The 16,236-nt window shown below is 38.4% G+C and overlaps 1 protein-coding gene across 1 annotated transcript in view; it reads right to left on the bottom strand.

Annotated features, from left to right (window-relative positions):
* Window positions 1-5,897, bottom strand: part of CLCN5 (chloride voltage-gated channel 5) — a gene marked incomplete at both ends in the record, with an annotated part of 40,511 nt that extends 34,614 nt beyond the window's left edge. The window contains one exon of the mRNA XM_079727177.1: window positions 5,756-5,897. Within this exon, the coding sequence (XP_079583303.1) occupies window positions 5,756-5,897 (142 nt within the window). The remainder of the gene's footprint in view (window positions 1-5,755) is intronic.
* Between the last annotated feature and the right edge of the window lie 10,339 nt (window positions 5,898-16,236).

Raw genomic sequence — 16,236 nt, 5'->3', positions numbered from 1 at the left:
CTGCGCCACCAGGGAAGCCCCCCAGATCTTGCTTTCTAATACTAATCTCTGCTGAAAGGAACTAGGGCTCCTTGGAGAAATGGCTGATTCTAGGACTGAGGCAGGAAATATATAACATGGGCCTGGAGCATACTGTAGTACCAGAAAGTAAATAAGTGCTCAAGAAACCTGCACAGTGACAGGGGTATATCAAAGGGAGACAGAGCCAATTGAAAGAGCTCCAAATGCAAAGTTAGAAAAATTTGAATAAAATAAAGTAATAATGGATTATAGTCCAAAGTATTAAACAGATGAGTCCCTACTGATATAAATAAGTGATGAATAAATAACTGAGAATAGAGAAATCTCCAATGAAGAACAATTCCAAATAGTGTTTGTAGAGACTTCACCCTCAAGGAGGTAGAGAATAACTTCCTTATTCTTAAGTGTCAGCTACGCAGTGACTTCCTTAACCAAAGTACACATTATGGAAAGGATGAAAAAAGTAACTTCACAGTGGAGAAAACTGACAAACACTACCTCAGCCAGGTGATCAAGGTGCAGTGATGAGTCATATTGATGGTATATACCTTTGATATGATGTGGTAAGAATGACACTTTACCTCTAGTCTCCTTCCCCCAAGCCCCAGTCTAATTATGAGAAAAACATCAAACAAATCCCAACTTAGCAACATTCTACAAATACCTGGCCAGTAATCCTCAAAACTGTCAAGGTCACCAAATACAAAGAAGGTCTAAGAAACCATCACAGCCAAGAGGAGCCCGAGGAGACAGGACGACTAAATGTAATGCGGTGTCCTGGATGGGACATTAGGTAAAAACTCAGTAGACCTGAATAAGACATATACTTAAGACAAAAATATAAATATATAAATGGGGGAAAGAGTAGAGGGCATACATTCTAAAATCTGACCGGGTATTTTCCCATTAAGGAACCTAAAGGAAGCCTTTAAAGCCTGTGGACCATCACCATAGGCCTCATTTTATGGGGTCAGCATATTAAAACAGGTGAGGTTTATGGCCCCATGGAGCTTTTGATAAGGGCTACTTTTTCTTTTTTTCAAGCTCAAAAAGCAGCGATAACAATTGCCATTCTCCTAGGCTGAGCGTTTAGGGAAGTTTGAATATTATGAGGGTGACGGTTCCCAAATTCCCTTTCCTTCTCCTCCTGGCACCATCCACACAAATGAGTCAGTTTGGGAGAGCCTAACTGAGATGATGAAGGGAGGATTCTCCATGAGCTGAAGCCCAAGATGTTTTATGTTTCCCTCTGAAGGAATACTATGATCTTTCTTTACAGTGGGGAGGAACAAACAGAACTGTTTCACAGCTTCCATGGTGGATTTCATGCACTGTCATGTTTTTCATTTTAAAAGTTTTTTCCCTTCCCTGGGACATCGGGAGGTTATGCTGAGGCTGGCAGGGGTGGTCTGGGCATGTTCTCACACGTGAGGGGGAAATGGCCTGCTCATACTCCACCGGGGCTTAAGTCATCTGTGACTCTTCTGGTTTATTCTCCATGTCTAATTGGTCCTATTGATCCCCACTCTGAAATTTCTCCAGAACTTATTCTTTCCCCCTCTCCATTTCCTGCTGCCTTAATTCAGGCCTTCGCTCTTTTGCCTAGATTGTTCAAAAATAACAGTTTAACTGGTCTTCCAGTCTCCAGCATACTCTTCCCCTGAATCTATCTTCCACACTGCCATAAATTCTCTAAAACACCAATCTGATCACATCATTCCCCTGCTTTTAAATCATTTGGTGACTCCTTTGGTTACAAGATGAGGTCCAAAAGCGCAGGCAATCTGGACCCCACCTAGATTTCTAACTAGATCTCCCAACCTATATCCTGCTCCAACTCTCACCATCCCCACCCTTGGAGTCTCAGGCCTCAGACACACAGACTCTGTTTCTTGAGCAGAGGACGCTCTCTCACGCTGCTGTGTGCCTTTACCTGTGCTGCTCTTTCTGCCAGGAATGTCTCCTCATTCTACAGTTAGGGAGTAGCAGCAAGGCATGCTAGGTAGAAAGACAAGGAAGCGAGGGGGAAAAGAGAATCGAAGAACATTACCAAAACAACACAGTTCGTATCTGGGTGTTCCATAAATGAATGAATTGCTGAATTGCTGACCAGGAGTTCCAGGCTGCGGAGGCAGGCAAGTGAGAACAGATGGACTATGAGAATAGCTCTGAATTTTTTCCTGTTACTCAAACCCTTTTTCTATTTGCCTCCTCCTCCCCTTCTTTCAGATCTCTGTGTTTATGTTTCTTCTAATCTACAGACTACTAAAACACTACCTCAGATGCATTTAACCATGCCATGCATAATTTATTTATTCATTACTCATAAATCAATCCCTCCAGCCATCTGGAAAACAAGGACCACTTCTACTGCCTTTCAAGCTCCTTTTAACTAATCTTTTTAGTACGTGCCATTGTGCCTGGTACAAAATGTAATATTTTATGCACAGTTTCACCACCAAATATCAAGGACTTTATGACCTTTTTTTCTGTTGTTGTTGTGTTCACTAGGAAATCCCATGTGAAAACATTAAATAAAATAAGAACAATTAAAAAGCAAAGCAAGAAAATTATATCACTACAGAGTATTATAAGTGGACTGATTTTTGTGTGTGGCTCATAGAAAACAGCCTCATTATTATACGGTCAGACCTTGGAAGCCACAAGTAGTAATTCTCCTATAAAGGCTAGTGAAAAGCGGTGAAGGACTACTCACGTGAAACTATATTCCACAATCATAAGCAATGTCAAAATCTTGTCTGCCTCAGTTTTCTAGTTTATTAAATAGGAATAATGGATACTTGCCCCAATCACCTACCGAGAGCAACGTGAACACAGAAAAACTACTTTGGTCATACAGATGCCATATGAAATCATTTTTCATTAGAAGCAATGATGATAACTACGCCAAACCACTCTGGTTTAGCCAGAAGGCTTAAGTAGAGGTAGCCAGTTTAAGCTAATGGATACCCTAACTGACCACTTCACTAGAGCCAGTAATTGGTATGACTGACTCACTGTGGTTGTAAGTACTCATAAATGGACATGATACGCACATGTCCCTTTTATATTAGTAGGCAAATAGGAAAACCCACTAAATACCAAACCATGAGTACCTTTCTTTTATGAACTTTAAATTCAGGGGCTCTCTTCTACTGTCACTGCCCTGAGGTACCTTTACCAGGCAAATTTCTTGTTATCCTTTTGAACCTGTGGTTTTCTTACTTGTATATTCATCCCAAGTTGGGCACCTCCCCTCAGAGGAGCCTTCCCTGACCTTTCCAACTACTGTGGTATTCCCCAGTTATCATCTATTGTCATTCAGTTTATTTCCATCCTCCTACTTATCACAATGTGTAATTAACTAGGGAATCTGTTTATTTCCCCAACTAGATCTAAATTCCAGATCAGCTTGGATCTTATCTATGTTAATCCTGCCACTGTATTCCCAGTGCCTACAGCAGTACCTGGTTCATACCAGGTGCTCGAAAAGTATTTGTTGAATGAGTATGTGAAGGAGTTTTGTCCTCACAGTGATAATAAGGTTAATTCAAACTTCTTAGTATGACATTCAGGCCCCAATTTACTTATTTGGGCTTACAGTCTGCCTTTTTATACCTCTGTATATTATGCCTGTTGCTATCTCTGTAAAAGCTTGCTTTCTGCCTCAAATGCTCTTCCTCCTACCAAATAACTTACCTTTCAAGGCCCTTCTCAAACACACCTTTTCTGTGAAATTTTTTCCAATCCTACACACACACACACAGAATGCGTCCTCTGCTAAGTCCTTGTAATATAGGGTTATAATAGACATAATAATGATGATGATTATGATAGCTAACATTTTATTGAGCATTAACTCTATGCTGGGTACATAAGCACTTTATATGTTATTATCTCATTTAATCCTGAAAACAATTCTTAAGAGGTAGGTAGGTACTATCATAAGTACTTAGGTGTCTGTTAGGCTAGCTAGAATCAACTTCATGAAGGGACGGTGCCTTAAAGCCTTGCTAATTCCCAGAACCTAGCAAAATATCTGTAATTTCATAGGCCCTTAACACAAATTTGCTAAATAATGAATTCTGACAGTAGTTTCTTGTCCCCTGATTTCACTTTGAGAATGGCAATCCCAATCACTTAAAGAACCAGACAATAAAGTATATAAATTTAACCTTAAAGTGATACAGTCCTTTCTAATTATAACAAGAAACACAGAAGTAATAAAAGAAAAGGGTTATATACCTAGCTATACAAAAATTTTAAAAATTTGTAGATTAAAAAAACAAAGTTAACAAAGGCAAACCAGAAATAGAAAATATACATATTCAACCTATATTAGACAAAAGATTAATAATAATAATATAAAGGGCTCTTATAAAAAAATAAGAAAAGATAATCAGCCCATTAGAAAGACAGGAACATCATATGAACAGGAAACTTCCAGAAAAAGAAATTTTTTTTGGCCAGACCGCACAGTTTGGGGGATTTTAGTTCCCTGACCAGGGATTGAACTCGAGCCCTCGGCAGTGACAGTGCAAAGTCCTAACCACTGGACCACCAGGGAATTCCCCAGAAAAAGAAATTTAAATGGTTAATAAACATGAAAATATGCTCAAGCTCATTAATTTTAAAAAGTGAAAATTAAAACAATAATAGGGATGCATTTATTTATTTATCATATTGTAAAGATGAAAAAATAATTATAATATTTAGCACCAGCAAGGCTGGTGAAAGGGGAAATAAGCACTCTTACATACTCATGCTACAGAAATGCTCTCATACACTTAAAAGATACACACACACACACACACACACACACGCACATGGTTGTCCATTGTGGCATTATTTGTAATAGCAAGAGATTGGAAGCAATTGAAATGTGCATCAATAGAAGCTTGGTTAAGTAAACTATGGTACAGCTATACCATGAAATTGTATGCAGCCAATGAAGAGAATGACGTTACTGCATAACCAAATAATAGATAAGGGGAATTCTCATTTTATAAATATATTCCAGATAATACGAAAACAATTATAAAAAGGGGAAAGGATTTGAACAGACACTTCATCGAAGAGGATATAAGGTTGGCAAATAAGCACATGAAATGATGTTCAACATCATAAACCGTTAGGGACATGAAATTAAAACCATGATGAGATAACACTACATAGCTGTTAGAATGAGTAAAATTAAAATTACTGAAAATACTAAGAGCAGAACAAGTGGAAGAACTACCATACATGGCTAGTTCAGATGCAAAATGGTACAGCCACTCTGGAAAATGGTTTGGCAGTTACTTACAAAGTTCAGCATACATTTATCACACAGTCCAGTGATCCCACTCCGGGGTATACTACTCAGCAAGAGAAAGGAATGAACAACTTAAATGAATCTCCAAGGCATTAAGCTGAGTGAATGAAGTCAGTCTCAGAAGTTGAAACTATGTGACTCCATGTATATGACATTCTCAAAAAGGAAAAACTATGGGACAGAGAACAAATCAGTGGTTACCAGGGCTTGGGGGTGGGGGAGGACTGACTGCAAAGGGTAATAAGAAGGAATGCTTTGGGGGTGTTGAACTGTTCTGTATCCTGTCGGTGGTGGTGATTACAAGTATCTACGCATGTGTTAAAATTCACAGGACTGTGTGCCAGGAGATAAATAAATGTTATTGTATGTACATTGGAAATAATTTTTAAAAAGATAAATTGTCATCAGCAGTAATGATACCTTCTATTTCTCCATCTAAGGGAGGAACATCATCTCTCATGGAGAAATCCATAGCTGTCCCTGGTATGTCCATCAAGTCCTCATCACTGGAGCTGCTCTGGAAGCTATTGAAACTCCCCTGCTGAAAGCCTCTGTTATCCATGGCTCCTGTACAGAAAAAAAAAAAAAAAAAACAGGAGGCTTATTACAATGATTTCCAAGCCCCTTACCACTTATTCTTTTTTATTGTGGTAAATACACATAACATAAAATTTACCATTTAAACCATTTTAAACTGGCAATTCAGTAGCATTTAGCACATTTACAATGATGTGCAATCATCACTATCAATTTCCAGAAATTTTTCATCATCTCAAACAGAAACTCGCTACCCAGTAAACATAACTTCCCATCTCCCTTCCACCCCAGCCCCTTATAACCTCTATTCTCTTTCTGTGTCTGTGATTTGCTGATTCTGGATATTTCATATAAATGTAATCATATAAGATGTGGGCTTTTGTGTCTGGCTTCCTTCATGTCTCATAATTTTTTCAAGGCTCATCCATGTTGTAGCATGTATAAGTACTACATTCCTTTTTAGAACTGAATAACACCCATTGTATGGATATACCACATTTTATTTATCCATTTATCAGTTGATGGACATTTGGGTAGTTTTCACCTTTTGGGTTACCACCTATTCATATGTCCTATTTCGTGCTCTTATGTTGACAGTATAGACGTACAAACTACTTAGCATAGTCAGTTACCCTCCAGATATAACATACCGCTACCCTTACCATGTAGTTGATATTGGTTTTTTGAGAACCATTGCAAATAAGCAAATTAAATGAGGACATGCGTACAAAACTCATGGGAGTTCACAATAAGTAAAAATTTGAAATAAAAACTAGACAGCAGTATTCGGAAATGTGCTAGCCATCTGGGAGTGGAAAAATATTATTTTATGCCTCTGGCTCTCCCAGAGTTCTTAACACAATATAGATGCGCAGAAATACTGGGAAAAAGAGGCATACTGTGCTGTTCAATGTTGTTCTCTGCTCAAGAATTTAATATTAAAGATGAAACACTTTCCACATCCCAAGTGGGAATCTTCAGATCATAAAATTTTATTCAAAAAAATCTTAGTATATTGATCTTAAAAAAAAAAACAGCATTACAGCCAACTTTATCTAGCCCTGCAGCACAACACCCCCAGTTTTTGATGAAATCTTGATCAAGTTTCATAGTCAGCAAAGTTCTATTCGATTAGGCAAATAATACTCTTTTTTAAAAATTTCATTCATTCATTCATTTTACTTTTGGCTGCGTTGGGTCTTTGTTGCTGTGTGAAGGCTTTCTCTAGTTGTGGCAAGTGGGGGCTACTCTTCATTGTGGTGCACGGGCTTCCCATTGTGGTGGCTTCTCTTGTTGTGGAGCATGGGCTTCAGGCACACAAGCTTCAGAAGTTGTGGCAAGCAGGCTCGGTAGTTGTGGCTCACGGGCTCTAGAGCACAGGCTCAGTAGTTGTGGTGCACAGGCTTAGTTGCTCCACGGCACGTGGGATCTTCCCGGACCAGGGCTCGAACCTGTGTCCCCTGCATTGGCAGGCACATTCTTAACCACTGCACCCCCAGGGAAGCCCTAAATAATACTCTTTTAAGAAACTTCTTACTCTGGGTTATCAGAATTATGTGCAAGAATGTGGTAAAGACCAAATACGTTAAATTAAACTTTAGGGGGACTTCCCTGGTGGTCCAATGCTTAAGACTCTGTGCTCCCAATGCAGGGAGCCCGGGTTTGATCCCTGGTCGGGGAACTAAGATCCCACATACTGCAACTGGAGAGCCCATGCGCCACAACTAGAGAAGCCCATGCACTGCAACAATGACCCCGCGCAGTCATAGTTAATTAATTAATTAATTAAATGTTGGGCCTAAAAAATTGGAATCACAGCAGTTAAATTAAATATTTTAAACATTAAGCATAAAGGAGAAAGAACCAACATTTACCAGGACTTCAATTAATTTTCAGGCCCTGGGCCATGCACTTAAAGTGAACTCTTGCACTTAATTTTTCCAGCGTTCCTAAGCTGTGGCATTAGCACTCCTAGTGCAGATGAGGAAACCAAAGCTCAGAGAGACTAAATAACTTGCCCAGTTAGTGTTTTTAAAAGAAGGTAAGCTCCAAATCATGTGTTCAATTTCACAACATCTCACTTATGATAAAGAGGTCAGCCTGATGGAGGAGGTCAGCATGAGTGACATTTATGAACCACCTATTATGTATGAAGCATTGTGGGATAGTGGGACAGATACAGAAATGATGCTGAGTAGGCCAGATGAGATGAAGATTGAGAGGCAAAGACTTGGGAGTTATCAACATCAAGGTGATGACTGAAATCAAGAGAACAGATATTCTAAGGGAAATCTGCCATTCACTTATGGATAAGGATGAATATAAATAAAAGAAACACATTCTCAACAACCTTCTTTAGTATACACCAATAGCTTGAACTCTGTGCAGACATGAATCTAAACAACAGGTTCTCCAAGAACATTACCATGCTTCCATGGTGACATATGGTCAGGTGGAGAAGGTAGGGTCATTTACCCAGAGGTACTAATAATTTATAAAACTATCTATCATAAAACCATTCCCTCAGCTACAAAACCTCTAACCTTCCTATGTGGATCAAATGTTTCCTAGGATACTAAGAATCCATGCTTTGCATCTTCAGCCCAGCTCCCTCGCTTCCAGCCAATCCTTCATCCTTGCTAGACTCTTCCTCCTGCTCTATCCTGCTTCCTTCACGCCCCTTCTCTGAGCACACCTGCAAAAATGCACTTACACGAATTCCTCTGAATTATGACTCTAAGCAAGAAGGTGACAAAAGCGGCCTCTGCCGCTGCTCCCAAGTCTAACCTGACTACCATAGGATCCTTAGGCAGGTTTTTCCTATTACCAATGACACATAGGAAATTCTGAAACTCTCAGTCTTCCTTCCTGTCATCCAGGAAGAAGTGTCTTTAATCTTTAAGAAAAAAATTAGTCTCTCTACTTTGCTCTTGATCTGACTAAGATAACAGATCCTTACCTGCCTTACTCTGAGTTACTTTATCTTATCCTTTAAGGAAACCTACTATCTCTAGCCCTCATCTCTATCTCAAGCTCCAGTCCTTAATTCCCAAGAATTCCATTTGACACTTCTGTTGCTGCTTCAAACTCAACAGGATGAAAATGAAAAACAAGCAGAAATAACATTAGCCTAAACACAAATAACAAAATCCAAACAAGGCATGTTTCCTGCCCTCACATCAACTTTCCCTTTTAAATGTAGGTGGCATCAGAGTCATTAGTTGCACTTAATATTTGTCTAACTCTGGGATTTACTACATTCAACGAACTTATAAAAGCAATCTCAAAAGTAGGTATTCCAGGTTTCTAGAAATCTTAACGGAAAACAAGCACCATTTTAGCTGATGAGAAGAACTTGAGAGATTTTCTTTCTGTTTAAATTCATCCAACGCCCGTGAATTCCAGTGACTAGCACTGAACGTAGGCAAGAAAATTTGCAAAATGATGCAGAATCCTTTCTCTCTCTCTTCACTGGTTATGTGCTTCATTCAGGAAATGATTTAAAATACACAGTTCCAGCAACTCTACATTAGCCACACAAATCATAGGGAGAAAAAGTATGGGGAGTCCAAAAATAATTTATATTTGGCTTTGGAATATGTCCTGTAGTCATATTTTCAGAAGGTGTACCTATTGTTCTGGGAATTCATTAAAACAAAATAATGACGCTACAAGATGAAGACTCAACAAAGGAGAAGCTGGAAAACTCTTCCGTTTCCCCATTAGGACCTTACAAACTCCTTCCTGTAACCCACTGACACAGAACAATCCAGCTAAATTGAGCTGCCTCATTTCAAACATTTCGTGGAACAGTTATCTGGCTCAGTGTTTGGGTTATAAAGTGCTTCCTTAATAAGTACATAGAAATAAAGGGTCAACAAAAGAAAATTAGAAGCAGCAAGCAGATCAGGCAAAACAGATGCAACAAACGAGTTCAACAAAGAAAAAGGACATAATCAGTAAAACTCAAAGTGATATTTTGCCCATGGATAATCCATTCTGGTAGTCGCTGGTTTTATTTTGCAGATATAAAAAAGTTCCAGACAAAAAGTTAAAGCAGCAGAATAATGAGGAAATAATTTAAAGTTCCTCAAAGTTGAGATTTGATCCTGCATTTAGTTGAACTCCAAGCCTATTGCTCTTTCCATAACACTCTGGGGCTTCCCTATGACATGTCAGTCCAGAGAATGGCACATCTGGAATAAATCAAACCTCTAGATGGTCACAAGCCTGAGGTCAGCCAGAATTTAGGGTAGACCAGGAACAAAGTAACAGGATTTGATTTATTATCCCAACTAGTGGATTACTATAGGGCTTGTCATACATTGAAGGGTTATGGGGGGAGGGCAAACAGGGAAAAATGTTTGGTTGATATCTGCATTACATAGCTGACACTTTCAGTGCCTTTTGTCACCTTCTTGCTTAAAATCATAAGCTGGTTCCCCATTGCCTTTTGGGTCAAGTTTACATTTCTCTGTATGGTATTCAGAGCCCTATCAAATCTAGATCCCATCTACCCAGACAGACTTATCTCCTGCCATAGATTTGTTATACTCCACATAGGCCATGTACTTTTACACCTCCATACCTTTGCTCAGGCCATATATTCTATCTGAAATCCCACCCAGCCCCCATCCTCTTTTTAGCCTGGTGAAATCCTCTTCAATCCATCTAGGGCCAGCTCAAACAGACTTTCCCTCAACACCCCCTTTGTTCAGACATCTATGCTGATTGCATAATCTCTTCCACTTGAGTCTTGTGACTACACCATATCCTTCTCATTTTTGTGGTCTTAACAACTCTAGTGTTGTTCCAGAGAAGGTATTCAAAAATGCTTATTGAGCAGGATTCTAGTTGGGGAGGAATGGTTAATAGCCAGTCAACACATTTATATAGCCAATACTCAATAAATCTATGCCTTGCACTATGAGGGTAGAGGATTAAGGATACAAAAAGCATTTGTTACCCTGTCACTGCTCTCAAGAATTTATGATCTAGTTGAGGAGGAAACTTCCGCATAATGTAATTATACAACAGCTAAGTGTTAAACTGTTAGAATAAAAGTGAAACTGGCATTTAGAAAATGGAAGGGAGATTGTAAGCTAGAGAAGGCTTCATGAAGGAAAGAAGGTATTCGAGGACCAGGAAACAAAATGGCCAAAAGCTTGAGATGAGACTGAGGCTGGCATCTGTGCTTGACTAGAGGACAGGGTAGCTGTATGTGAGCAAATGGTTGGGAAGCCAATGGAGTCACTGCAGTTTTTGAGGAGCAACATGATAAAAACATAATTTTAGGAAGTAAGTGTGGCAGCAGTGGACTGGAAGAGAGAGGATGAAAAGGCTAGGAAGGCAGTTCACCACTTCCAGTTTCAATGTAGGTCATTTAGGATGGAGGAAGAAGGGGGGAAAGGGGAAGAGGAGTGCATATTCCCAACAGCTGTACTGAAAGAGCCAAGTGGGGATGGGGTGGGATGGTGCTAATTTGTGGTATGGCATACTAGCATCTTGTTTAAATAGTGACAGCAACACATGCTGGTACAAACAAATTAATACCTCCATCTCAACTAGCCCATTTGGCAAAAGCAAATGTATAAACCAATGGGCAGGCTGATACACATGACCCTTCAAATAAAAATATAAAGTATATCACATATTCCAATGCTAACAAGCACAAAGAAGCAGTAAACTTTTCTATTTCTTATTTTGGTTCAAGAACGATAACTGTTGACCTGCACATGGTATTCCGTGTACGTAACATATGCCAGATACCACAAATGTGGAAAAGGGAGGATGCAAAAGGAAAAAAAGGGTAAGAGAGGCATTATACAACCTACCAAGATACGAGTATTGTCTTATCATTTAAAAGAAAGAACATTAAGTCAATTCTAAGTGTAACATTGAAGGTGATAAGAACTGGCACATACATAAAATCACCCTTTCTCTACCCACTATACTTTGAGCTACTTGAGGACAGGGTGCCTTAAATCTGTGTTCCTAAGTGCCTGACACAAAGAGCGAACTCAGGGCTTCCCTGGTGGCACAGTGATTGAGAGTCTGCCTGCCGATGCAGGGGACACAGGTTCGTCCCCGGTCCGGGAAGATCCCGCATGCCGCAGAGCGGCTGGGCCCGTGAGCCTGCGCGTCCGGAGCCTGTGCTCTGCAACGGGAGAGGCCACAACAGTGAGAGGCCTGCGTACCGCAAAAAAAAAAAAAAAAAAAAAAAGAGAGAGAGCTCAGTAAATAATCTAGTTTATACTCCAATTCCAGTTTTAGTTACTTTATTTTGAGAGGCAGAAATGAAATGCAAATCTTGGACAGTAGTCTCTGAGGTGCCTTATTTCAGAGGTTTGGGCCAATCCTTAGCCCAAGGCACCTTCTCTACCTGTCATAATTTCAAGTAAAAAGTCCCAGGAGGAAATAACAGTGCTTCTTCTCACAGTGTGGTCTTCATCTGGGAGTCATCCTCACAGACAAGTAGGGGTTATGAGAAAAAACAGAACTCAGAGCAGGCAGTATGAGAACAGCAGTCCTCAAACTTTTTGGTCTCAGGATCCCTTTAGTCTTCAAAATTATTGAGGGACCTAAAGAGCTTTTATTTATATGGGTTCTATCTATAGATATTTACTGAATTAGAAATCAAAACCCAGAAATGTTCAAAATAAATATTTATTAATGTATTTAAATATAATAATACTCATCCCATTATATGTTTACGTTAACTTTTGGAAAAAAAAATCTATATTTCTCCCCCAAAAATTCGTGAGCAGCATTTTGCAAATCTTTTTATTTTTTAGATTTTTAATTCTTACTTACTTACTTTCTTTCTTTCTTTCTTTCTTTATTAGCCTCACCATGCTGCTTGCGAGATCTTAGTTACCTGACCAGGGTTCGAACCCGGGCCCCCTGCAGTGGAAGCTCAGAGTCCTAACCACTGGACCACCAGAGAATTCCCACAAATCTTTTTAATGTCTGCCTTAAGAGGACACATATTCCATTAGCCATCAGAGCAATGACATCAGCACCTGTCATACAGCCTCAAGAAAACTCCACTGCATATTCATGAGAAAATGAGAATGAAAAAGGCAAAGAAAGTCTTAATATTAATATGAAAATAGTTTTGACTTTGCAGACCCCATGAAAGGGTCTTAGGAAGCACAGACCACTCTTTGAGAATTGTTAAAGGAGAGAAATAACACAGAATGGAGAAACCATACTTGGGCAACACTCATGAGTGGTAAGAAGGAGGAAGAGGACAAACCAGTCAGATGAGACCGTGTTGACAGATGAAGGAAGTGGAAGTGAAGCAAACGACAAACTAATATTTCCTATAAATATTTTTCCAAAGGAGAAATAGCCTTGATATATAAAGAGATTGTTCAAATCATTAAAACTGAATCCCAACAGATGAAAGGGCAAAAGATATTGGTAAGTAGATAATTTATTAAAGAAAAGGGGGAAAGGGGTTTTAAAAATTCAGAGAAGTTAAAATTGAAACAATAATATGCTATTGTCCCTTAGCATTTCTTCCATTTCATCTCAGAGATTCTTTCTTTTTTTTTTTTTTTGGCTATGCCACATATATTGCGGGATCTTAGTTCCCCAACCAGGGATCGAACCCAGGCCCCTGCAGTGAAAGTGCCAAGTCCTAACCACTAGACCACCAGGGAATTCCCTCAGAGATTCTTCAAATATGATAACACTCTGATAGAAAGGCTTTCAAGAGTGACAAATAAGATGGCTAGAGAAGCACCCTGAAGTTCAAGGACAAGAGCCTGCCAGGCCTGACAAAGACACCACTCATATTTTATAGATCACTTTCACTTTGGAATATATGAGTAAAACACCAAAATAAACTTTAGGAAACTGAAATATAGCATTACATTGAAAGATTTGCCTACTATAAATAAGGAGAGTTTATTCCAAGAACACAAGACTGATATCACAAGGAAAATTGTCGACATCATTTATCAGACTAACAGATAAAATTTTAAAAGCCATAATTATCTCAACAGATGTCAAGAACAGATTTTAAAAGTTTATATTTATTCCAGATTAAAATATTTTAAAAATATTCCAGGTGGAAAATTTGTTTCTTGACATGATACAGAAAATTTAAATTAAAACCAAGAAGCAAAATCTCATTCCCCTTAATACGGGAAGATAATGATGCCTCCTGTTGCCTATTATATTTAACATGGTAAAAGAAATCTTTAAGAGGAAAAAAGTGAAGAATGCGTACAGGAAAGGAAGAAATATATTTTTATGTTTGGATTGCATGAATACATATCTATACAGCTCTAAGAATATTAACTAAAAATAACTAAAGGTAATAAATGAATTCAGAAATTATAAGGCAAATAGACAAAAAACAACTGCATTCCCATGGACTATCATAGAACTAGAAAATACAATAATTTATTTATGATAGAGACATACACTTGAAACACAATATTACTGTAAAATTTATAAAGTCCAAGTAGGAGGAAAAAAAGAATGACATAAATCAACAAAGAAGTATCATGCTCTTGGATAGAAAGTCTAAATATAGTAAGAACAAAACAGACACTAATCTGAATTGTATTACAACTATATATTAATCTAGAGTCCCTATGGCATCCTTTAGATAACTTGAAAGATTGATAGTGAACTTCACCTGGAAGAATAAGTAGGCAAGGATACTAGTGTATATATTTTCTTAAGTAAATATGGCAAACATAACCTGTCAGATTTTAGTCTTCTACAAAGAAACAATCATCAAAACCTTATGGCACTGGATTAAGAATACAGTGGACACACACTATTTTACAAACTTAATAGCTGATAAACCAGAAGCAACACAACTATAAGGAAAGAATCAACCACTTTTTAGTAAATAGTTGAGGGACTGCTAGATATCAAAATGGAAAACAACGTACAATTACAACATATACCACATTGTGATAAATTCCAAATGGGTTTTTTTAGGGTTGATTTTAAAAATAACACAGAATAGTATATTCATTCCAGATGTGGTGAACAGGCAAAGTTATTTCTGACCATGGACAGATACAAAATGGATTAATTAATATGTACTAAAATAAATAACTTTTTGCATCAGGGAATGTATGCAATAAAATGAAGTGAAAAGAACAGAGGAACAAATCTGTGTCATCATTGATAAAGGTAATAAAAAAGGTGGATGCACATATTCTAGTAAAGATTAAAGGAGGATTTCTGGTCAAGAATGTAATAAGGAGCTTGGAAGTTCTCAGTCTCATCCTCACAATGAGAAAAAACTGAACAAACTGAAAATCAACAACTCTCCTTAGATCCATCAGAGAACTCAGATTACAGGACAAACTACCGTCCCCAAACTTAGGGAGACAGACAGGCAGATACAGAGAATCATAGCTTACACTAGCAGAACCCTCTTTGAGAACCAGTGCCAGGGTAGGAGAACCTAAACTGTAATTGAAGAATAGCTAGAGGCTTAGTGTGGACAAATTTGAGAGTTAAGAACTCAAAAAGGCCCAGTGAAGACCAGAGAAAAATCCCCTCGTGCTTCCGGTAGGGGCAGGAAAATAAACAGGGCCTTCTCTTCTTTTCACAAGGCTGGCCCTCAAGAGAAACTATTTTACCAACACTTAACCAACTTAGCAGAAAGGAAAACTGAAGTCTAGCTCCATCCAGCCTTCCTGTCTCATGTAAAGGAGAAAAAAACAAAAGAAAATAAAACTGAGAAGCACTTGTGAAGTTCAAAGCCAAGGGGGCACAGGCTTGCTAAAAGAATGAAACCTAATCATAGGACTATAGAACACATCCCTTCCTCCATGGCTTACTAACACATCAACGGGGCTCATGAATAACAACAGGAGAATACAACTATAAGAACTGCAAAACCCAAATACATATGAGAGACAAAAACAAAGACATTAGAGAAAATTTTAGCCTCTGACACATACAGATACAGCCAATAGTAAACATATCCTAACCCCCATCCAGATAAACATAAAATCTCACACTAAAGGCCTATTTACTTTAGTTAGTTTTACCCAGTATATCATTGTCCAGCTTTCAAAAAAAATTCCAAGGCATACTAAAAGACCAGGGGAAAAAAAAAAAAACAGCATGTAGAGACAGAGCAAGCATCAGAACCAGAGTCAGATGTGGAAGGAATGTTGGAATTTTCAGAACAGCAATTTAAAATAACTATGATTAATATGCTAAGGGCCTTGGAAAAGGTGAACAACATGCAAGAACAGATGGGTAATGTAAACAGAGAGATGGAAACTAAAAGAAAAAATCAAAAGGAAATACCAGAAATGAAAAATGCTGTAAAAAAAAAAGGTGAAGAATGTCTTTGATAGATGCATCAACAGACTGAA

The sequence above is a fragment of the Hyperoodon ampullatus genome (genome assembly GCF_949752795.1).
Source record: "Hyperoodon ampullatus genome assembly, chromosome: X".
NCBI lineage: Eukaryota > Metazoa > Chordata > Mammalia > Artiodactyla > Ziphiidae > Hyperoodon > Hyperoodon ampullatus.
This window is presented reverse-complemented; position numbering and strand designations above follow the sequence as displayed.